Below are 25495 nucleotides of genomic sequence, written 5' to 3' on the forward strand. Positions count from 1 at the left end.
TAGTTAGTATAATCTAGCAGACAGACAAGAGAGAGAGACAGACAGCAACAACAACAAATTGACGGATAAACACAGATACATGTCACTTTATTATGTGGATTCAGTCATTTTGACTGCATGGTACTACAATCTATGTGCAAGTTATCCCTTTTTTGTATCTTGCAGGCCTGTTCAGTATGTATTTATTTTGAGAGAATTTTCAACAAGTTTCATGTGTGAAATGTGTGTCCATGTTGAGATTGAAAAAAATGTTTCCTTGGTCCTTCACATGGTGGTGCTGCTGTCACCACTTTTGGAAATCTTGTTGTTAAATAGAGTATGGTTACATGCAAACACAACTCTTTGGGTGGGGGCTGGGGGCAGTTGTATCATGCACCGTTTCATGAATGATGATGCAGTCTTATAATTCGTGACAGTGGTAGGGCCCATCTCTGTTCCTCTTCCTAAAGCATGGACCCCTATTTGCCTACAGAAGGAAGAGAGACTGAATTAAACGGCCATCGTCAGGTTCATGGCCATACAGTTAATATGATTTGACTTCCCGTACACTGTTGCCCCAGAGCTTTCCTTTAGCTGTCATTCATCCTGTGGATCCATGTCTTGCACAAAATGGACCTGACAGCCTGAATTTCCATTGAACCATGCATTCATATTTTCTCATAATGTCCACTCTCTTGACTGCACATGTTTGCCCGCTGCCCTCCTACGTCAAACCTGTCTTTCTGCTTTCACGTGGCTCAGCCATGGCTATACTGTTTATATGGAAAACAGTTATGGCGAGACAAGATGCAGCTCTCACAGAATAAGGAAAATATTGTCCAGTTGAACTGATACAGTCAATTGTTGAATACAAATGTATTCATGTAGCGTACATGAGATCCTCCCTTACCTATCAACCCAGACTCATGCCCGTATCAGCCATTCCAACATCAGTGACAAATACAGTGCACTTCAATTAGGTCCCTCCACTTAATTTATGAAGTCTGCTCATACTGCATATCTAGTGTCAACAGTCCTATAATTACACCATGTTCCTGGAACAGTGATTTGCATGCTTATTGTGTAATCTGATCTAGACAGTTGGCCAACATGTTTTTTTTAGATGTTTACAGTAAGAGGTATTTCTTAACCTTTGTTTTACACAAGTCTATATCTTATATAAAGGTGACAGACAGGTGTTCAATTTTTATCAAATAGGTTCCAATGGATACAGGGGGAGAATAGAAGCTTCATTATGGTTGTCACATGGGTGATAGATGCAGAGGCACAGGATGAAAAGCAGGTTTTCTGATAATCAGATGGGTGAGCATAGCTTTCCTCCCCCATAATAGAATACTCTTCAAAAAGGGCTCTGACAAAAGACACTCTCCTGCTGAAAGAGAGGTGCATACACTCAGTCTTTTTAATTAACATCTCCTCTACACGTGAATCTAAGCCAAGGTATACAAAAAACATTGACAATGTAGCACAAATAATCTAGGACTATATCTTACAATTAAACATTATTTTCAAACCTTTGCATAGTAGGGTTAATGTACATAATTTTACCAAAGTCTGTTCCTTTTATTCTATTCGTCTCGACATGGTATTCCCAAACGGGGGTACGTACGGGTACGTGCAATGCCTTCGGGGTTATGCCAAATAAAAATGTGATTATTTTTAACATTTTTTTTCTTCACATATTCAAACAGTCCATTTATATTTTTCAACTAGGCTATACATTTGGGTGAGTTTTTTTCTCGCCTGAGTAGCCTCGTTTCACTGCCAAAAATAAAATTAAACCATCTAGAGTTCAGCGAAATAACAACACAGTGTCAAATACAGGTAGCCTGATCAAATAATGAACATCCAATCACATTAACCGTTACTATCTCGCGGGAATTCCACTAACGGTCCGTACGCGTGCAAGCAGTTGCTAGGGTTGCAAATGGTCGAAACTTTTCGGGAAATTTTCCATGGGAAGTTAAACTCTGGAATTTGGGGATTTTTGCTTAAATTCATAAAAAAAGTTTACTTATAACAGTGAACCTTTTTTTTGTGGGATACACACACATAAGGCAATTCTAGGTCTTTGGTTAAACTATCCCCAATTCTATGGAATTGCAACTCTGCATGCACAGTGCATTCTTCCATCACATGTGCAGTGGACTCTTTCATCACATGTACAGCTGATTCTCAAGATCTTGCACCCTAATGAGATGCTATTGAGTCCACACTACTACACTGTCTGAGCCAAGGACTACATGCTTTCTGGTAGGTTTCAAGTACAATACTGGGTGGGGTGAATATATTTTATTTGACATACATGATTTTTTGTTAACTAGTAAATATAGACTACAGCAAAGTGTGTTTAAATCATTTCTAACCTGTTAACAATTTCTGCTAGTTAGTTTTTGATACCATGTGGGTTTTTAGCTTGCTTGAGCCTGCTAACTGAGGAGTGTTAATTCACCTGTTTCCATACATGTTTCATGTTAAACATTTATCTTACAAAGGAGTTGTTTAATCTAACTGCTTAACTATTTATCTGTACATGGAATTGTATTTGAGTTTTTTTTACTCATTTCTTTCTAATCTTTACAGGAAAATGCCACCAGCACTATCTGATGTGTGGAGACATTTCACTGCAGCTAATGTAGAAGGAAAAGCTGTGTACATTTGCAAAAACTGTGCCAAATCATATGTGAAGAATACAACAAAGATGCATAATCATCTGGCCTAGTGCATAACATTTCCTCAGCTCTGACAACAAGCAACCTCTGACAAAAGTCCCTCTACTTCTATTTGAGGAGAATCAGACACCTTATCTATAGCAACAGCTCATGGTCCTCCTGGAATAATACTTTTTTTTTTACTCAATGGAGGAACGTAGTCAGAGAAATGTTGATGAATGTCTTGCTCGAGCTGTGTATTCAACTAGTTCACCTCTGATGCTCACAAGCAATGTGTATTGGAAGAGATTTCTGAATGTTCTTCACCCAGCATACACCCCTCCAACCAGACATGCCTTATCTACTCATTTGCTGGATGTAGAGTTCAACAGAGTTCAAGTGAAGGTCAAGCAAATAATAGGGAAAGCTGTATTGCAATCATCTCTGATGGGTGGTCGAATGTTCATGGGCAGGAATAATTAACTACATCATCTTCACCCCTCAACCAGTATTTTACAAGAGCACAGACACAAGGGACAACAGACACACCAGTCTCTACATTGCAGATGAGCTGAATGCAATCATCAATGACCTTTGGACCACAGAAGATATTTGCACTGGTGACAGACAATGCTGTGAACATGAAGGCTGCTTGGTCTAAAGTGGAGGATTCCTACCCTCACATCACACCCATTAGCTGTGCTGCTCATGCATTGAATCTGCTCCTCAAGGACATCATGGCACTGAAAACAATGGATACACTCTACAAGTGAGCCAAGGAAATGGTTAGGTATGTGAAGGGTCATCTTATAGCATCATATAGCAGCAATCTACCTCACCAAGCAAAGTGAGAAGAATAAAAGCACCACATTGAAGCTGCCCAGCAACACCCATTGGGGTGGTGTGGGCATCATGTTTGACAGTCTCCTGGAGGGGAAGGAGTCTCTCCAAGAAATGGCCATATCACAGTCTGCCAATATGGAAGCCACATCAAGAGGATCCTCCTGGATGATGTATTTTGGGAGAGGGTGGTAAACAGCCTGAAACTCCTGAAACTTATAGCAGTAGCCATTGCACGGATTCAGGGAGACAATACCATCCTGTCTGATGTTCAGACTGCTTGCAGATGTAAGAGAAGAAATCCGTACTGCCCTACCCACTTCACTGTTGCTCCAAGCAACTCAAATCCTGCAGTGCCAGACGTGTCCCCCTGCTTAAGCCAGTACATGTCCAGGCCCGTCTGAAGTTTGCTAGAGTGCATTTGGATGATCCAGAAGAAGATTGGGAGAATGTCATATGGTCAGATGAAACCAAAATATAACTTTTTGGTAAAAACTCAACTCGTCGTGTTTGGAGGACAAAGAATAGTGAGTTGCATCCAAAGAACACCATACCTACTGTGAAGCATGGGGGTGGAAACATCATGCTTTGGGGCTGTTTTTCTGCCAAGGGACCAGGACGACTGATCCGTGTAAAGGAAAGAATGAATGGGGCCATGTAGATGAAACGTGGCTGGGTCTTTCAGCATGACAATGATCCCAAACACACCGCCCGGGCAACGTAAGAGTGGCTTCGTAAGAAGCATTTCAAGATCCTGGAGTGGCCTAGCCAATCTCCAGATCTCAACCCCATAGAACATTTTTGGAGGGAGTTGAAAGTCCGTGTTGCCCAGCAACAGCCCCAAAACATCACTGCTCTAGAGGAGATCTGCATGGAGGAATGGGCCAAAATACCAGCAGCAGTGTGTGAAAACCTTGTGAAGACTTACAGAAAACGTTTGACCTCTGTCATTGCCAACAAAGGGTATATAACAAAGTATTGAGATAAACTTTTGTTATTGACCAAATACTTATTTTCCACCATCATTTGCAAATAAATTCACTAAAAATCCTAAACTAAAAATGTTTTTCTCATTTTGTCTGTCATAGTTGAAGTGTACCTATGATGAAAATTACAGGCCTCTCTCATCTTTTTAAGTGGGAGAACTTGCACAATTGGTGGCTGACTAAATACTTTTTTGCCCCACTGTATCTGTTTACCCGTTTAGAAATGACAGCACTTTATGTCTCTAGTCCTCCTATTTGAAGGTATCAGAAGAAAATTGGACAATGTAACCTTTTAGTGTGTTAAATGTAGTCAAAGTTTTAGTATTTGGTCTCATTTTCCTAGCAAGCAATGACTACATCAAGCTTGTGTCTACGAACTTGTTGGAAACATTTGCATTTTCTTTTGGTTGTGTTTCGGATTATTTTCTGCCCAATAGAAATTAATGATAAATAATGTAATAGGACATTTTGGAGTCACTTTTATTGTAAATAAGAATATAATATGTTCTTGAACACTTCTACATTAATGTGGATGCTACCATGATTATGGATAATCATGAATGCATCGTGAATAATGATGAGTGAGAAAGTTACAGATGCACGAAGATCATGCCCCCAAAACATAATATTTGGTATGATATTTATCATTATTCACACTAAGCACACATCAAATCTCATCTCAGTTTTGAATCCCATTAAAAACCTGTGGTTTGAATTGGAGGGCAGTCCATAGGCGCAGACAAAAGATATCAGGGATCTTGTCAGATACTGTATGGAATAATGGTCTAAGATCCTTCCCAATATGTTCTCCAACATTTTAGAAAAAGGCTCAGTGCCGTTGTTCTAGTAAGGTGAGATATTGAAAACAGGGGCGTATAATTAATTTAATTTAATAATTTTGACCCCTACCTTTTTCAGAAACAAAAGATGACTTGTTAAACAAAATCCCTTTCTCTGAGCAATTGTATTAGTATAAATATATCTATCTATATATATATATTTTGTCAATAATTTCGGATCGCACTGTATGTATTAAAATACCCTAAAATAAAAGATATAATGTTCTACTGTCGCCTCAAATATAATATTTGATCTCAAATCGGAAATTCTGGAGTACAGAGCTAAATTAAAAGTTTTACCTTCACTGTATAAATACATACGTATGGGAGTGTATGTTCCATTGCTGTTTATTCTCATTCCATTTCTTTCATGTGTTGTATCATAATAAGGAAATGCAATGAGACATTTGAAATGGTGAGAGAATTGGTGCATGATTTTAATAACACACCTTAAACTAGAATTCAATTCTCATCTGTCATTATATACTGAGGCCAAATGAACTGAAAGGGTGCGAAGGAGTGTAGAGTGGAGAAAGTGGGGGTCAATAGGTAGCGATGAACAGGATCAGAGTCCAGTAATCCCCATGCAGCCCCTCCTAAAATGAAACTCTCTCTCAGCCTCTGGCTCGCTCTCATCATCCTCACCTCCTCAGACTGACCTCTCACGTGGGCTAGGTTTTAGACAAGCTTGAGCTTTTCTGAAGATTGAAAGTCTGGTTAACAGAGGGTCATTAAAGATGGGGGGGGCCTATTGTACATCAAATGTGTCCCTTCAAAGAAACATCTGACAGATGAAAAGAGAGGTTTAAGCAACCAGTCAATATACAGATTTTCGAATACATTTTTCAATGCTTGGTAAAGATTCAAACAGACAAATCTTTTAAACTTCTTCAGTGTGAAGGTCATGGTAGCCATGGAAGCTTCTCTGACATGGTTACTCACGACTCAACCTGGTTGTTGCCGATGTGGAAGAGATGAGAGAGACACAGATTAAGTAAATCTCATGCTGTGCAATAATCCTGCTCTCCAATCTCAATGCATCTGAAAAGGCTCATCCCTTCAAGGTGCTAAACAAGGACATCACAGTTGTCTGAAATCTGGGTCTTCTCAATGTCAACTCATAATGTCACCATGTATTTATCACAAGGGTGTCTGTTGTCCAACACAAAGACGTCAACGATTAAATCTGATTGCACCCTGACCCATCATTGCATTGTCAATAAAGGAGTCAAAATAGGCCCTTATTTCATTGGGCTTTATATTTTGATAGACTTAAATGTTGAACCAAAATCAACTTGCAGTAATCTATCCAGTCCAGACAATGGTCCATGCAATTGAAAGACTAAATGAAACCTGATGCAAACCAATACGAGCGTAAATTAACTTGAATGAGGGGATAATGATGAATATGCTGTCTTGCATTATACCGGATACTGATCATTAGACTGTATGAAGATGGTTCAGGCTCCAAGGCTACTTTAGAGAACATGAATACACACAAGGATTCATAGTCCTATTGGCTGGAGTGTAGAGGGACTGAGCTCCATAACTACATTAGACATCATAGTGATGGATTTGACTCTGAATTGTGAGTACGTATATTTGAATGGGCCAGGTCTCATATTGAGTTTCCCACAGACAGGATGTGATGTTGTGAATGTGAATGTGGCTGCTGTTTCCTAAGGATAATTGACAGAAAAATGTGTGCTCTGTACATTACAAAATATATGTCAAATATGTCAGGCTGCTAAACCTATTGGCTGGCAAAATGTGAAATTGTAAATTGTTTTATTATATTTATTTGCTATTAAAAAAAGTGAGTTTGTCTTGTGTGAGAACCTAATCAGGTAAACAGTATACTATAGTAGGCTTCACACAAATATATCCTATAACTATAATAATTTCTGGGATATTACTTGTTTCCTGGCCTCATTACTGCACTTTTCCCACACAAACTGAAGAGAGGTCAAACCATATCCATCCCCTCAGACAATCTATACTAATAAGGATACACATGAAACCATATCCTCATTTCTAGATACACACCCAGCCTGATCCTCACTCACAGAGGTCTTCCTAGATTGACACCCAGCCTGATCCTCCGGTCTCTGTATCCCCTCACTTACAGAGGTCTTAGACCTCTCATTTAACACATACACGCACACACACATATCCACCCAAATTGTGTGTAGCCTACAATGTATACAGGCTACATTGCACAGAACACTTCACACAATCAGTATTTAACTATTTTCCACAAATCCGGCTAAAACTGGCTCTTTTCCAATTCAGTCGGAGGTAGAAGTGAATTGGGGCGCTGAGTAGCCTCTTTGCACATGGTCTAATTAGATGGGTATTTGAGACGCACAAAGCAGCGCGTGGTCAGTCTTGTTTACCGGCAGACATGGCTAGCCTACGTCAGTCTCTCAGTCTAGTGAGCGAGGAGTGGAGGTGGAGACAAAGACCAATAAAGCAGGAGCGGTTGCGTGAGAATGTCTGAATAAAAGATTAGTCATGTGTTGCATTTATTTTCCTAAAGGAAACCATCATTATTTGCACTTTTAATGCAATTACTAACGGTGTGAGCTTGTAAACACAAGAATTGCTCATAACATCCACATCATTATAATAAGACCACTGTTCATTAACACATTTATGATGTTGTACCAAGCTCCCTTAGGAACATAACGCCCCCGCTCCCGCAGGTTCGTCATACCTAACATGTGCGACTGGGTCCTGGAGTTTTTCAAGAAGTACAGTGCATCCGGAAAGTATTCAGACCCCTTGAATTTTTCCACATTTTGTTACATTACAGCCTTATTCTAAAATTGATTCAGTTGTTTTTTTCCTCATCAATCTACACACAATAACCCATAATGACAAACCTAACAGGTTTTTAGATTAAAAAAATATGTATTAAATATAAAAAAGGAAATATCACGTTTACATAAGTTTTCAGACCCTTTACTCAGTACTTTGTTGAAGCATCTTTGACAGAGAATACAGCCTCAAATATTCTTGGATATGATGCTACAAGCTTGGCACACCTGTATTTGTGGATGTTCTCCCATTCCTCTCTGCAGATCCTCTCAAGCTCTGTCAGGTTGGATGGGGAGTGTTGCTGCACAGCTATCTTCAGGTCTCTCCAGAGATGTTTGATCGGGTTCAAGTCCGAGCTCTGGCTGGGCCACTCAAGGACATTCAGAGACTTGTCCGGAAGCGATTCCTGTGTTGTCTTGGCTGTGTGATTAGGGTCCTTGTCCTGTTGGAAGGTGAACCTTCGCCCCATTCCGATGACCTGAATGCTCTGGATCAGGTTTTCATCAAGGATCTCTCTGTACTTTGCTTCGTTCATCTTTGCCTTGATCCTGACTAGTCTCCCAGTCTCTGCCGCTGAAAAACATCCCCACAATATGATGCTGCCATCACCATGCTTCACCGTAGGGATGGTGGTACAGTAGGTTTCCTCCAGACGTGAAGCTTGGCATTCAGGCCAAAGAGTTCAATCTTGGTTTCATCAAACCAGAGAATATTGTTTCTCATGGTCTTGGCAAACTCCAAGCGGGCTGTCATGTGTCTTTTACTAAGGAGTGTTTTTTCTGTCTGGCCACTCTACCATAAAGGTCTGATTGGTGGAGTGCTGCAGCGATGCTTGTCCTTCTGCTGCGGGGAAGGTTCTCCCATTTCCACAGAGGAACTCTAGAGCTCTGTCATAGTGACCATCGGGTTCTTGGTCACCTCCCTGACCAGTGCCCTTCTCCCCCGATTGCTCAGTTTGGCTGGGCGGCCCACTCTAGGAAGAGTATTGGTGGTTCCAAACTTCTTCCATTTAAGAATGACGTAGGCCACTGTGTTCTTGGGGACATTCAATGTTGCAGACATTTTTTGGTACCCTTCCCCATATCTGTGCCTCGACACAATCCTGTCTCGGAGCTCTACGGACAATTCCTTCAACCTCATGGCTTGGTTTTTTCTCTGACATGCACTATCAACTGTGGGACCTTATATAGACAAGTATGTGCCTTTCCAAATCATGTCCAGTCAATTGAATTTACCACAGGTGGACTCCAATCAAGTTGTAGAAACATCTCAAGGATGATCAATTGAAACAGGATGCACAAGAGTTCAATTTCGAATCTCATAGCAAAGGGTCTGAATACTTATGTAAATGAAGTATTTTTTAAATATTTTTTTAATAAATGTGCAACAATTTCTAAAAACTTGTTTTCGCTTTGTTATTATGGTGTATTGTGTGTAGATTGCTGAGGATTTGTTTTTGTTTTATCCTTTTTAGAATAAGACTGTAAAGTAACAACATGTGGAAAAAGTGAAGTGGTCTGAATATTTTCCGAAGGGACTGTATAGGCCTAGACTGCGATGGGAAGCGAGGCAAGAGTATCTGTCACCACTATTTAATATACTCTTAGTTACATTCATGTTTGGTCTTTTCTGTGGCCTTTACTCAGCAGGTGTCTTTCAAAACGTTATCTAACCACACTCAACAGACAACAAGAGGACGACTACAATGACTAATTGTATACCAAACAAATGTGAAAATGTCAAGGTCTAAAACAGGTCACGTTTTGTGTGTGCGTTATAGATAGAGCTCTAATTTTGGAAGCCGCAAAACCGTCCAGAAGGGGGGGAACTGTCCATTACGCTGTCGTGCTGAAATTATTATAGGGATGAGTAGTTGGGATTGTGTTGTTAAACATTTAGTCTATGTTCAGTATGTGATATGACATCGATATGAAAACCCTTAGACCTGGGATGTTTTGCTGTTGGTGTAGGCTGTATGATAGGCTTACATTTCCCTCGTGGCAATTAGCCAGCAGTCACAACTACACCAACAGTACCTCATTATTAATTAAAGTATACTGATTCCCTTCGTGAAAGTGAATATGTTGTAATCATCAGTGTGTGACATTAATGTGAGATTAGTTGTATAACTATTACCATGTTACATTTAGGCATATAGTGGTGATATTTTCCGCGTCGTCCTGACTCGTGTCCTCCTCCCCTACCCCCACCACATCACCACCCCCACCTTCCACTCAGTGTTCATAAATACTGAGGCGCCTTGTGCTTTGAGTGAGAGGTATATAGGTATATCATAGCAGCTACCGCAGCAGTGGACTGCCTTACTTATTCTCACTCAAATATTTCAATCAAAGGACTTTGACATGTATTCAAACAAGATTGACGGGCCGCGCAGAGGAAGGTCTTTCGACTCTATGAGTTCTTCATTGCACACTTGTTACGAGGAAAAGCAACTGAATAATGAGGTGAGTTGCATTTATGTTATAAGTCAATAATAACTGTCTAAACTAAACGGGAAAAAATTCATGGAACAATACAAATGAACAGTTATTTTACGTTGAATTGTGACTTGTATTTAGGTGTCATTAACAACATTTTGACAAATGATTGAATAATCAAACATGAAGCATTTTACTTTTGACTTCAATTATCTCAATTATCACACATAAAGGATTTACTTTTGTTGCGCCAATCTGTAATCTTACCCTAAACTTCATTAGTTAATTTATTTTCTGTTCTAATCAGAGTTTCGCCTCCCCTCTGGTTCGGTTTAGCTAGTCTCTTAGGTGTGCCATAAGCCACCTAAATCTGGAGACAAATGAGATGCGTAGCCTACGTAATACAATAAGGAGGTCATTGTAATATAAATTAAAGTGAAATACAGGAGCTCGCAGTCATAACCTTTCAGAATGCTTACGCCTCAGATCTTCGCAGACATCAGACTAGGTAAAATAAAGTTATTTGTCTGCGTTCACAACGAGCCACTGCATCTTGATTTAGGCACATCATTGACATATACACTAAAACCACGCACGTGAATTATAAGCATTTGCAAGTTTGTGTGCAACATGTTGATTTTAATTGTATTTCATGTCAGTAAATGTACATTTAATTTAGATGAATTAGCCTATTCCAAAAACGCTTCAAATATTCTGATGATCGACATAGACTGGCCCCAAAAGACATGTGGCATCAACTGATATCAAACCGACAAAAATAAACTATTTGAACGCCTAAAGATGGTAAAAGAATACGTCCAGGATATGTTACCTTGATGGATTTATTGCTGCGCTGAAAGTAACCATCTATAATCCCGAGTTGGATTTGGATTGGAGAGCGCTATCATTCGTCACCAAATGCGATTACTGCAGCAGATCTCTTTACAATGAGACAGACACAACTCAGCATTGCCAAAATAAATTTTGCCTACCAGAAAAAAAATCGGCAGTTTAACGCTTCCAATCTATAGGCTAATTAAGTGTGTGGCAAATATTTAGACCTAACAATATTAGTCTAATTGCTGATCTTATTAGTTTGTCCCTATACTTTATTTGCCGTTAGTTTTAAAGTTGCGACTGCGCGCAGCCAAGTGTTGTAGCTGTCCAGTGCTGAAATCTCGAAGTAGCCTGATTAGGCGGAGTATTCAGTTTGCGTTCAGCTGCAGTGAATACTGTGATTGTTTACTCTTAATTTACACTTTGGGGGCTTTGGTTGTGTAAATATATTATTTGATTTAGCTGCCCTTTCTTTGTGAAGCTAGCAAACTCTTGTTCAAATACGGCTATTACGCACAGGATATTGAACAAATCCATATGACTATCAGTCCATCTAAAACGAAGCTTGTCCTTTCAAACAAATTGTCATCGGAGGTGATGTGCTTTTCCAAAACAATTAACTTCCTGTTCAGCCTTGATAAATGGTGTATCATAGCCCAAAACACTGCTAAATCCTTACTTTCTACAAAAAGGCCTAGCCAGCTCCGAGGTTGGTTTTTCATAAATATTTTCCCGCTTTTCCCAACAGATGAAAAAATGTACATTCAGCAAGATCGACAAGAACAAGGACAACAAGAGTTCATCTTGGGAGAATGGTCGGTCTTTAGAAAAGGGTCGCACGGCCATTGCCTTCTCGCTCAAGAATGAAGTTGGCGGGCTAGTTAAGGCACTAAAACTTTTTCAAGTAAGGTTGAATATTTTAAATATACCAAACTGGTGATGGTAGATACGAGTGTTGGGAAGTAGTGAACTACATGTAGTTCCACTAGTAATTTAACTGCATTTTGCAGTAGTTTGGTGGTAGTTGACCACAATTCAAATCTTGGTAGTATTTTCAGTACTTTTTGGTGCATGTAGCGGTGTAGCTAAGTACTGGAACTACAGACTATTTTTTGTTGTTGCAAAAAATAAAATATGAGTGAAGTAGGAAATCATTTCCTTAATTTTTCAGCATTGGACTTGCCTAATTCTCACTTGAAACATAGTTTTTGTGTCTAATAGGCCGAATTACACATTCTGATAACATCTGACTCCAAAGTGATCTGTTCATGCAAATTGTAGTCTATGACATTTCAAATGTTGATATGATCATTTATCAAAAAGTAGTTTGGATGCAGTAACTTTAGTTAATTAAACTAAATTTTCCTTAAGGGTAGTTTTAGTGTAGATTAACTTCCTCCAGTGTGAAGTAATTTGTAGCTTTGTAAACTATTTTTTCAGACAACTTCCCCAACACTGGTAGAGACATTATCATGTACATCAACATAAATTACATAACTTTACATGTCTTGTTATTATAATCATCACCAGGAGAACCACGTCAACCTTGTTCACATCGAGTCCCGAAAATCGAGGCGGCGTGGCTCAGAGTTTGAGATCTTTGTTGACTGTGACAGCAGCCACGAGCAACTCAAGGAGCTCACTGAGCTGCTACATAAGCACGCCGCCAACGTAGTTGATATGGACCATGACCAACCTGACAATTCCAGCCTGCCTGAAGAAGGTAGGCCTAGCTGCTACTTTTGAAATGATTTCAGAGTTCCTAAAGTCTAGCCGGGTAGGCCTATTACCTATTACCAGACTAATTACCGCTGTGTGTAGCGAAAGAGAGACTTTCAGATTGTTGTATGAAGTTACTAAAGGGTCAGTGCTATCTGGAATCCTTGGGACGTCCCTACCCCAAACCCTAATCTTAACCCCTACCCTTACCCGAACCATAAGCATATCCCTTACCTATCCATAACCCTAACCCTTACCTTAACCATTTTAGATATAAACTTCAGTGGGATAAGGATGTCCCAAGGATCCCGGATAGCTCTGGACATGACTAAAATCTACTGTAGAGACCATCTCAGATCATACCATGTTTTTTTTTTCAGACACTGAAGATATTCCCTGGTTCCCAAAGACAATCTCGGACCTGGACATGTGTGCTAACCGTGTCTTGATGTATGGCTTAGACCTGGATGCTGATCACCCAGTAGGCATAGCTTCTAATATGCTCTGGTCAATTATGTTCCATTCTAGTTGCAAGCCTGTCTGACCATAGATATCCTATAACTCCTTTTGTAATTGTAGACCTTTTATTGAAGAGAAAGAACACTGTTGGAAAGACAGGGAAGACAGAGAAGACAGGGAACATAGGGAAGATAGGGGGAGTCAAAGGCCAGTGGGCCTGATTTGAATCCATGCTGACTCTGGTATACATGTGTGCCAGGGTCAGCGGCTTAGACCACCGTAGGCCATGAGATAATAATATAATATAATATTATAATATAAAAATATATATAATAATATAATTCATAATATAGGATCTCTATGTCACAGACTCTCATTGACATACTGAAACAGGATGCAAACTTGTGACAATGGTATAACTATCAAAGCCAGTTAGAACTACACTGACTCTATTAGAGTGGCAGATGGAGGATTAGACTAATACTTCTATTGTGATAAGCGGAACACTTACGGAATAGCCACTCAGTAAGTTAGTGCATGAGTTGCTGTCACACCTCAATTACCTATCTTTTCTGTCTGCAGGGCTTCAAGGACAACGTCTATCGCAAAAGAAGGAAACACTTCGCTGATCTTGCCATGAGCTACAAACAGTAGGTCATATTATTATGCTATGTGAGATCTGGTTTGGAAAGCTATGACACTATGTGTATTTAATACTTCAATATCCTAATGCACACAGGTATAGTTATACATTTCCACTGTATTAAGAAAAAGGTAACCTTTATTTAACTAAGCAAATCAGTTAAGAACAAATTCTTATTTACAATGATGGCCTACAGCATCATTGTAGCACTACTCTCTTTCATTATCTTTCTTTCTCTCTCTTTCTCCCTCTCTTTTAGTGGGGAACCAATTCCACATATTGAGTTCACAGAGGAAGAGGTGAAGACCTGGGGTGTGGTCTATCGGGAGCTCAATAAGCTGTATCCAACCCATGCGTGCCGGGAGTACCTGAAGAACCTGCCACTGCTCTCCAAGCACTGTGACTGCAGGGAGGACAACATCCCCCAGCTGGAAGATGTGTCACACTTCCTCAGAGGTGAGACAGGCAGAGTCTGCCGCTGTACATGACACCACACAGTCATTCAGTCTGATGCTCAGGTTTATCAGCATAATGAAGGCTATTGTAAAATGTGTGGATTAAGGGGTATCAAATTAGATGTTGCTGAATGCTTTGTGGCCTTTTACATGAGTAAAAACCTATGTGCGTGTTTCATCAGAACGCACAGGCTTTATCATTCGGCCCGTGGCAGGTTACCTCTCCCCACGAGACTTTCTGGCAGGTTTGGCTTTCCGGGTTTTCCACTGCACTCAGTATGTTCGCCACAGCTCTGACCCGCTCTACACACCTGAGCCGTAAGTACCCCTTGACACATGCTACATTAATAAGGAGAAGTTGGTCTTCTCATTGTTGAACACGTCCATCTGATGTTGAGTATATTAGTGTGATGTTCATAGTCACATTAACATAGCAGTATGTCACCATACCAAAAATCATCATAAAGGATCATAGAGTATAATTTCATATAAAGAGTCTGTATTTGATTGAACAAGCTTGGTCTGTCACATCCCTAAGCAAACTTAACTCTTCTGGCTGATTGCAACTCAAAAGGACATTATCCACAGCTACATAATCATTCAAATCAAATCCCATTTTATTGGTCACATACACATGGTTAGCAGATGTTATTGTGAGTGTAGTGAAATGCTTGTGCTGCTAGTTCTGACAATGGAATACGGAATGGAATGGAACAAAAATATATAAATATATGGATGAGCAATGACAGAGAGGCATAGGCTAAGAGGGAATAGATAGTATAGAATACAGCATATACATTTGAGATGAGTAATGCAAGATATGTAAACATTATTAAAGTGGTATTATTAAAGTGAGTAGTGTTCCATTTATCAGAGCAGCCACTGATTTCAAGTCTGTATGTAGGCAGCAGCCTCTCTGTGCTAGTGATGGCTGTTTAACAGTGTGATGGCCCTGAGATAGAAGCTGTTTTTTAGTCTCTTGGTCCCAGCATTGATGCACCTGTACTGATCTCACCTTCTGGATGATAGCGGGGGGAACAGGCAGTGGCTCGGGTGGTTGTTGTCCTTGATGATCTTTTTGATGTCCTGTGGGGCAGGCAGGTAGTTTGCTCCCGGTGATGTTTGTGCAGACCGCACTACCCTCTGGAGAGCCCTGCAATTGTGGGCGGTGCAGTTGCCGTGCCAGGTGGTGTTACAGCCCAACAGGAGGCTTGCAATTGTGCATCTATAAAAGTTTGTGAGGTTTTTAGGTGACAAGACAAATTTCTTCAGCCTCCTGAGGTTGAAGAGGCACTGTTTTGCCTTCTTCGCCACACTGTCTGCGTGAGTAGACCATTTCAGTTTGTCAGTGATGTGTATGCCGAGGAACTTAAAACTTTCCACCTTCTCCACTGCTGTCCTGTTGATGTGGATAGGGGGGTGCTCCCTCTGCTGTTTCCTGAAGTCCACGATTCATTGATTGTTTCAAAAATCAAATGGAAGAATACTTGGTTACATTGTCACAAAGTTGCACATATCTGCCCACAAGCTTAACATTCCACATACTGTATGTATGTGTGTGTTTATGTGTGCATTACAGAGACACATGTCATGAGCTTTTGGGTCATGTCCCTCTGCTGGCGGAGCCTAGTTTTGCCCAGTTCTCCCAGGAGATAGGTCTGGCTTCTCTGGGGGCCTCAGATGAGTCTGTCCAGACGCTGGCCACCGTAAGTCCTGTTTCCATGTTACCAATATCCAAACACCGTGCTTGAATTGAACTGTTTTTTTTGTCTAACTGATATATTTAAACGTTGTTGTCTTTCTGTGTTTTTGTTTTACAGTGTTACTTTTTCACAGTAGAGTTTGGCCTGTGTAAACAGGAGGGAAAGATGAGAGCCTACGGCGCAGGACTTCTCTCCTCTATCAGTGAGCTGAAGGTAAAAGCATTTAATATTCATATTCAAACACCATTTAAAGCGTAAAAATACCATCCGATGCAAAGAAAGAATCCTAAGATACTTTTTTCCCTCATACAGCATGCACTCTCTGACAATGCAAAGATCATGCCCTTTGACCCCAAAGTCACCTGCAAGCAGGAGTGCATTATCACGACATTCCAAGATGTTTACTTTGTGTCAGAGAGCTTTGAAGAGGCCAAAGTCAAGATGAGGTAGGTTGTTCATGACGTTTTATTCTTGGCTGTTCTGTGGGAAAATAAACTGTTAATGGGCTAATAAACTCTTCTTTCACCTTTCCAAACCTGGGCTGTGTTATGTTTTGTCATCATCTGTTCCTATGCACACAGAGAGTTTGCCAAGACCATCAAGCGTCCGTTTACAGTGAGGTACAACCCTTACACCCACAGTGTGGACGTGCTGAAGGACACATCCAGTATCAACAGCATGGTGGAGGATCTGAGACATGAACTGGACATCGTGGGCGACGCCCTACAGCGCCTTAACAAACACTACGCTGTCTGACCTGCCTGCCTGGCCCTCATACTTGACAAGGGTTGCAAAATTCTGGTGACTTTCCCAACATTTACAGGTAGTCCAGAAATCCCGGTTGGAGGATTCACAGAATCAGGAGGGAATAAGCAAGATATCTGATATCCTCCAACCAGGATTTTTGGAAAACATGGGAATTTTTGGAAATGTTACAACCATATATACCTGACACAGCCCTGTACTGCTGTCTGTAGTTGTCTACCACCTGATCCTTACCAAGCAGCTCACTGCTTTAATCCTACTCACTGATATCCCCAACCAGCCTTTTACCTGCAAAATAAATGATATCTCTTAAAATTCAAACTTTATATTCTCTTCATGAAATTATTAACCAGTAGTTTACTTTGAAATTCAATACTTTTTTGAGTTTGTCATTTGAATAATGATTTTGACTAAGAATGATTAGAATGTGACCGAAACGGACCTTTCCTTGGCTCTTGCTTATAATTACTAATCTTCTCTTGTTTTTTATATACTGTATTTCTTTTCTATTGAAAGTTCTATGTTAATGCAACAGGAGTCTTATAGATATTGTATTGTACTCTATTGGCATACACCGTTTCAATAAATGTGTGAATGTGCTAGTGTGGATGTAAAGTTACATGCTTGTGTGTATAGTGATTGACAGTCTGTGTAGATGTATTATCACATTGCACAAAGCATAGAAATATGGTAGTATTATAAGATTGTGTGTGTGTGTGTGTGTGTGTGTGTGTGTACCTTATCAGCCTTCTGCTGCTGTTGACCACCAGTGGTCTATTTTGCATAAGATGTTCAAGGAAGGAATTTATGTGCATGTATTAGTGTTTGGATGATGATATGAATGTACTTCTATTGAAAAATCTATAATGTGTGTAAATAGATCCCTGGTAAACCAATCCTTGCATTGGGAAGTGTGTGTCTGCATTCTGGGTGTCTAGTTATAGGAAAACATTTACAGTAGTTGCTTTGTTCTGTTTTTCATCTCATTAAATGTACTCCATGTTCACATACTGTGTTATGCTAAAATTATAATGATTGCTAATAATTACTAACCATCATAATTCAAATTTCCTTAGCGAACACTTAAAAAGCTATCCACATCCAGCGAGCCACATCCAGTTAGCCACATTCAGGAGGATATACTGTATGTAAAAGCAACATGTAAAGGAGGATGTTTCATGAGCTGAACAAAAATATCCCAGAAATGTTCCATACACACAAAGCTTATTTCTCTCAAATTTGTTTACATCCGTTTTAGTGAGCATTTTTCATTTGCCATGTTAATCCATCCACCTGACTGGTGTGGCATATCAAGAAGTTGATTAAACATCATGGTCATTAACAGGTGCGCCTTGTGCTGGGGACAATAAAAGGCCACTCTAAAATGTTCCATTTTGTCACTGCCACTAACGTCTCTTTATAGAATTTGGCCAAAAGTCCAACCGGCCTCACAACCGCAGACCACGTAACCACGTGTAACCATGCCATGTTGGCGACGGGGTTATGGAATGGGCAGGCATAAGCTACGGACAATGAGCACAATTGCATTTTATCGATTGCAATTTGAATGCACAGAGATACCGTGATGAGATCCTGAGGCCCATTGTCATGCCATTCATCCACCGCCATCACCTCATGTTTCAGCATGATAAGGCACAGCCCCATGTCGCAAGGATCTGTACACAATTCCTGGAAGCTGAAAATGTCCCAGTTCTTCCATGACCTGTGTACTCACCAGACATGTCACCCATTGAGCATGTTTGGGATGCTCTGGATTGACATGTACAACAGCGTGTTCCAGTTCCGCCAATATCCAGCAACTTCGCACAGCAATTGAAGAGGATTGGGACAACATTCCACAGGCCACAATCAACAGCCTGATCAACTCTATGCAAAGGACATGTGCCGCGATGCATGAGGAAAATGGTGGTCACACCAGATACTGACTGGTTTTCTGATCCACGCCCCTACCTTATTTTGTAAGGTATCTGTGACCAACAGATGCATATCTATATTCCCAGTCATGTGAAATCCATAGATTAGGGCCTGGTTTATTTAAATTGACTGATTTCCTTATATGAACTGTTACTCAGTAAAATTGTTGTACCTTCAAAGTGAGCTAAAAAAAATTCTCAAGCAACACAGAGTTAGATTGAGATTGTTTTACAGAAGGTGCTCTATTGTTCACCGGCTGCAATATAAATCTATGGCCAGAGGGGGGAGGGATTGCATAACTTTTTGGAAAAATAGTAACTCTCACAGATGGCAGGAGAGATCAACCTTGTTTAAGGCCTAGTAGCATTTGTGCAATGAATTGTTTTTCAAAGTTATGACGAGCCTACAATTGGCATCACACAGAACAGGCACTATATGCATTAATTGCCTATGGAGTATTTGTTCTCAAGACACACCCCACACATTGGGGTATTGATTAGAGTGATAACGCAGGATGGACATGAAGCCATAAGGTGGTTTGATGCAGGATCAGGTGAGGTAGACTGGAGAATTGGACCTGGAGCCTTGGCCTGTGCTGTCATCTATCTCACTGCTGTGATAATGATTTCCCCCATACTCCTAGGATATACTTTTGCAAACACTGAAGACATGTTAGTTTGGTCATGTTGAATAGGCATTGCCGATGAGAGAGAAAGAGAATATAATTAAAGAGAAGTGTCGCCCGCCCTCAACTCAGATGATTGCATATAGGTTGATTTAAAAGGGAGAATGTGTGTGAAATGTCTGTGTATTTATATGAGCTGATACTGAACATGTCAGTGTCCACGGCCCTGCCTATGCCTCTGTCTGTCTGCATTTGTGCATGCAGGTGTGTGTGTGTGTGTGTACATTCCGCTACTCTTTGTATTCATGGTATGTGTCTGACTTTACCAGGCCTTGGAGATGGATGAGATGAATAGGTTATACGTGCCACCTGCAAGTCAATAACTGTGATTAATATGACAGGGGCACTTAGGAGCTGCATGTGTGCTCATACGTATGTTACATGGAAAACACAGGGCACATAAAAGCCTTAAAAGGAATCACATTAATTTCTCTCATGTCCTTGGCTGATGTATGAGACGGTGATGGCATCGGTGAGGCGAGGGAGGTAGAGGTGTGTCACGTGTGTTCCTACTGCGTACTGTATAGACAAAGATTAGGAATCACTGGCCACTTTAAGGAAATGGATCACTAGCCACATTAAAAATGTTCCGTATGTAACATTACTCATCTCATATGTGTATAATGTACTCTATACTATGCCACTGTATTTTAGTTCAATGCCGCTCTGACATATATGTATATATATTCTTAATCCATTCCTTACATAGATTTACATGTATTTTGGGTATACAGTTGAAGTCGGAAGTTTACATACACTTAGGTTGAAGTCATTAAAACTCATTTTTCAACCACTCCACAAATTTCTTGTTAACAAACTATAGTTTTGGCAAGTCAGTTAGAACATCTACTTTGTGCATGACATAAGTAATTTTTCCAACAATTGTTTACAGACAGATTATTTTCACTTATAATTCACTGTATCACAATTCCAGTGGGTCAGAAGTTTACACACACTATGCTGACTGTGACTTAAAACAGATTGGATAATTCCAGAAAATTATGTCATGGCTTTAGAAGCTTCTGATAGGCTAATCATCTGAGTCAATTGGAGGTGTGCCTGTGGATGTATTTCAAGGCCTACCTTCAAACTCAGTGCATCTTTGCTTGGCATCATGGGAAAATCAAAAGATATCAGCCAAGACCTCAGAAAAAAATTGTAGACCTCCACAAGTGTGATTCATCCTTGGGAGCAATTTCCAAACGCCTGAAGGTACCACGTTCATCTGTACAAACAATAGTATGCAAGTATTAACACCATGGGACCACACAGCCGTCATACCGCTCAGGAATGAGACGCATTCTGTCTCCTAGAGATGAACGTACTTTGATGCGAAAAGTGCAAATCAATCCCAGAACAACAGCAAAGGACCTTGTGAAGATGCTGGAGAAAACGGGTACAAAAGTATCTATATCCACAGTAAAACAAGTCCTATATCAACATAACCTGAAAGCAAAGAAGAAGCCACTGCTCCAAAACCGCCATAAAAAAAAGCCTGACTACTGTTTGCAACTGCACATGGAGACAATGATTGTGCTTTTTTGAGAAATGTCCTCTGGTCTGATTAAACAAAAATCTAGCTGTTTTGCCATAATGACCATGGAAAAAGGGGGAGGCTTGCAAGCCGAAGAACACCATCCCAACTGTGAATCACAGGGGTGGCAGCATCATGTTGTGGGGGTGCTTTGCTGCAGGAGGGACTGGTGCACTTCACAAAATAGATGGCATCATGAGGCAGGAAAATTATGTGAATATATTGAAGCAACATCTCAAGACATCAGTCAGGAAGTTAAAGCTTGGTCGCAAATGGATCTTCCAAATGGACAATGACCCCAAGCATACTTCCAAAGTTGTGGCAAAATGGCTTAAGGACAAAAAAGTCAAGGTATTGGAGTGACCATCACAAAACCCTGACCTCAATCCTATAGAAAATTTGTGGGCAGAACTGAAAAAGCGTGTGCGAGCAAGGAGGCCTACAAACCGGACTCGGTTACACTAGCTCTGTCAGGAGGACTGGGCCAAAATTCACCCAACTTATTGTGGGAAGCTTGTGGAAGGCTACCCGAAACGTTTGACCCAAGTTAAATCATATAAAGGCAGTGCTACCAAACAATAATTGAGTGTATATAAATGTCTGACCCACTGGGAAAGTGATGAAAGAAAGAAATCTGAAATGAATCATTCCCTCTACTATTATTCTGACATTTCACATTCTTAAAATAATGTGGTGGTCCTAACTGACCTAAGACAGGGAATTTTTACTGGATTAATATGATTAAATGTCAGGAATTGTGAAAAACTGAGTTTAAATGTATTTGGCTCTGGTGTATGTAAACTTCCGACTTCAACTCTATGTTGTGAAACTGTTAGATATTACTTGTTAGCTATTACTGCACTGTCAAAGCTAGAAGCACAAGCATTTCGCTACACCTGCAATAACATCTGCTAAACACATGTACAGTATGTGACCAATCAAATTTTATTTGATAACTAGTAGAAAAAAATTATAGAATGTGACATCATCCAGAGATACCGAACCTCTCTCCAGAAACTAATCTATAGGGAAGACCAGGAGGACAGTAAACCGTTATGTTCTTGTGTGTGAGTAATCAGCATTTGCTATAGTGTTTGTGTGACACACTGTTCTCTCTTTTTCTGTGTGAATTGTTTTCACATGATTATACAGGTCTTTATATAGCTGTACATGACTCCCTCCATACTGTTATGCCCCAACATCTGTAAAGAGAAGGACCTAGTTAACCTTCAGCTTGCCCAGAGCAAATATTTTTTAATTTTAATTTTTTAATTTTACCTTTATTTAACCAGGCAAGTCAGTTAAGAACACATTCTTATTTTCAATGACGGCCTGGGAACAGTGGGTTAACTGCCTGTTCAGGGGCAGAACGACAGATTTGTACCTTGTCAGCTCGGGGGTTTTGAACTCACAACCTTCCGGTTACTAGTCCAACGTTCTAACCACTAGGCTACCCTGCCGCCCATATCAATACTATGCATGCCAGTCTCTCTTGGCCAAGAGTTGAGGAAAGACTGACTGCATCTTGTTTTTATAAGAAACATTCATGTGTTGAAAATTCCAAATGGTTTGCATAGTCAACTTACACATGGCAATGAAGTAGGAATTCCCCAGGGTAGCTGTTTAGGCCCCTTGCTTTTTTCAATCTTTACTAACAATATGCCACTAGCTTTGAGTAAGTGTCACGCCCTGACCAGAGAGATTTTTTCATTCTCTATGTTTGGTTGGTCAGGGTGTGACTCGGGTGGGAAACTCTATGTTCTGTGTTTCTATGTTTTGGCCGGGTATGGTTCTCAATCAGGGACAGCTGTCTATCGTTGTCTCTGATTGGGAATCATACTTAGGCAGCCTTTTTTCCTTTTGTATATTGTGGGTAGTTGTCTTTGTTAGTGGCCTGTATTGCCCTAGTAAGCTTCACGTTTGTTTTTGTTGTTTCTTGTTTTGTTGGCGACATTTAAAGAAATAAAGAGAAAATGTACGCTCACCACGCTGCACCTTGGTCCAGTCATTTTCAAGACAACGATCTTGACAGTAAGACCAGTGTGTCTATGTATGCGGATGATTCAACACTATACCCATCAGCTTCTACAGCAACTGAAATAACTGAAATCACTTAACAAAGAGATGCAGTTAGTTTCGTAATGGGTAGCAAGGAATAAGTTAGTCCTAAATATTTCCAAAACTAAAAGCATTGTATTTGGGACAAATAATTCACTAAACCCTAAACCTCAACGACATCTCATAATGAATAACGTGCAAATTGAGGTGACTAAACTGCTTGGAGTTACCATGGATTGTAAACCGTCATGGTCAACACATATTGATACAACAGTTACGTAAGATGGGAAGAAGTCTGTCCATAATAAAGCGCTGCTGTGCATTCTTAACAACACTATCAGAAGGCAGGTCCTACAGGTCCTGGTTTTGTCACACCTGGACAACTGTTCAGTGGCATGGTCAGGTGTAACGAAGAGGGACTTAGGAAAATTGCAGTTGGCTCAGAACAGGGCAGCACGGAAAAGTACACGGAGAGCTAACATTAATGATATGCATGTCAATCGCTCAAAGTGGAAGAGAGTTTGACATCATCATTACTTGTTTTCGTAAGAGGTGTTGACAAGCTGAAGATACCGAGCTGTCTGTTTAAAATACTAGCAAACAGCGCGGACACCCATGCATACCCCACAAGACATGCCACCATAGGTCTCTTCACAGTCCCCAAATCCAGAACAGAATATGGGAGGCGCACAGTACTACATAGAGCCATGACTACATGGAACTCTATTCCACATCAGGTAACTGATGCAAGCAGTAGAATCAGATTTAAAAGGCAGGTAAAAATACACCTTATTATGGAACAGCAGGGACTGTGAAGTAACACAAACATAGGCAAAGACACGTGCATACACACACATGATAACATACACACTATACACACACAGGTACACATAGATTTTGTGTTGTAGATATCTGGTAGTGGAGTATGGGCCTGAGGGCACACACTTAGTGTGTTGTGAATTCTGTAATGAATGTATTGTAATGTTTTAAAAATTATATAACTGCCTTAATTCTGCCGGATCCCAGGAAGAGCAATGGGGATCCATAATAAATACAAATACAAATACACACTCACCGCACATTGTGAAATGTGCCCATGGGGGCACATTTCACAGCCCCCATGTGCAGAACAAATTCAAGTCAACGTACAGTATTATACAGAGCCATGATTGCATAGAAATCCATGCCATCTGTCATGACGTTGGCCTGGGGGATAGGTTTATGACAGTCATAAATACCTCTTCCCCCCCTTTCCCTCTCTCTACCCTACTGAGTTTACATTTAAAAAACCCTTGGTTAACATAGAGATTCTGGGAACATCAGAATGTGGGGGGAAATTAACTATATTCTGGTAATCTGAGCAATTTAAAATATGCGAGGGTACTTAATGAATATGATGTCAGTTCGGTTGTCATCTGAGACATTCTCATCAATGATAAGATGACATAAACTCTACAGTAGAAAGTCTACACATCAGAGTTATCGGATTCACCTGGAATTGTTGTTCAATTTAAATGTTTGAATATGAAATGATTTGTGACGGGATGAAATGTGATTTTAGCTTCTAAAATGTGCGATGTAGGTTTTCATAAGTTAGGGCTGCTTACTCAGTGGCCAGCCTCTGTGAAGGGACATGGGCTATAAAACTTTTCAAACACGCCCTCTTCTCCCTTCCTATATAAAGCCTTGACGACAATAGAACTTCCTGTTCCGAGGATATGATGGCGACGGGCCTATGTCAGAATACAGATACTGTATTTACGATAGCACAGCCCCTTTTCCTTTGTGTAACAAGCAGTCATATCTGTTCCGCCCGCTAGTGACGTTTTCCTTTATGACGTAATTTGTAATCAAGTTATGATTAATTGTGTGTATGTGAATTCTGTGTGATTAGTTAGGTATTTAGTAAATAAATAATTAAACCCAATTTTGTATTGCTGATTCAAATTGTTAGCCAGGGTTCTTGCAGATAAAATAATTTACAACTTTCAGATTATGAGACTGAAGTAAAATGAAGATTAATGTTGACTGCTATTGATGTAAAATATTACTAGTTCTTTAAGAGTTTATTCGGAAGATAACAGCTCTATAAATATTATTTTGTGGTGCCTGACTCTCTAGTTAATTA

The 25495-nt window shown here is 40.2% G+C and overlaps 1 protein-coding gene across 1 annotated transcript; it reads left to right on the plus strand.

The window, feature by feature from the left end:
• The first annotated feature begins 10375 nt into the window (after positions 1–10375).
• LOC109894986 (tryptophan 5-hydroxylase 1) lies at positions 10376–18163 on the plus strand. The gene is made up of 11 exons (XM_020488643.2): positions 10376–10601; positions 12160–12315; positions 12942–13134; positions 13511–13611; positions 14172–14239; positions 14492–14688; positions 14870–15005; positions 16267–16393; positions 16508–16603; positions 16703–16836; positions 16972–18163. The coding sequence occupies exons 1-11, from the start codon at positions 10500–10502 to the stop codon at positions 17144–17146; spliced, it is 1485 nt and encodes a 494-aa protein (XP_020344232.1). The 5' UTR covers positions 10376–10499; the 3' UTR covers positions 17147–18163.
• Positions 18164–25495: the final 7332 nt, after the last annotated feature.

The sequence above is a fragment of the Oncorhynchus kisutch genome, linkage group LG8 (assembly GCF_002021735.2).
Source record: "Oncorhynchus kisutch isolate 150728-3 linkage group LG8, Okis_V2, whole genome shotgun sequence".
In the NCBI taxonomy this organism is placed as follows: Eukaryota; Metazoa; Chordata; class Actinopteri; order Salmoniformes; family Salmonidae; genus Oncorhynchus; species Oncorhynchus kisutch.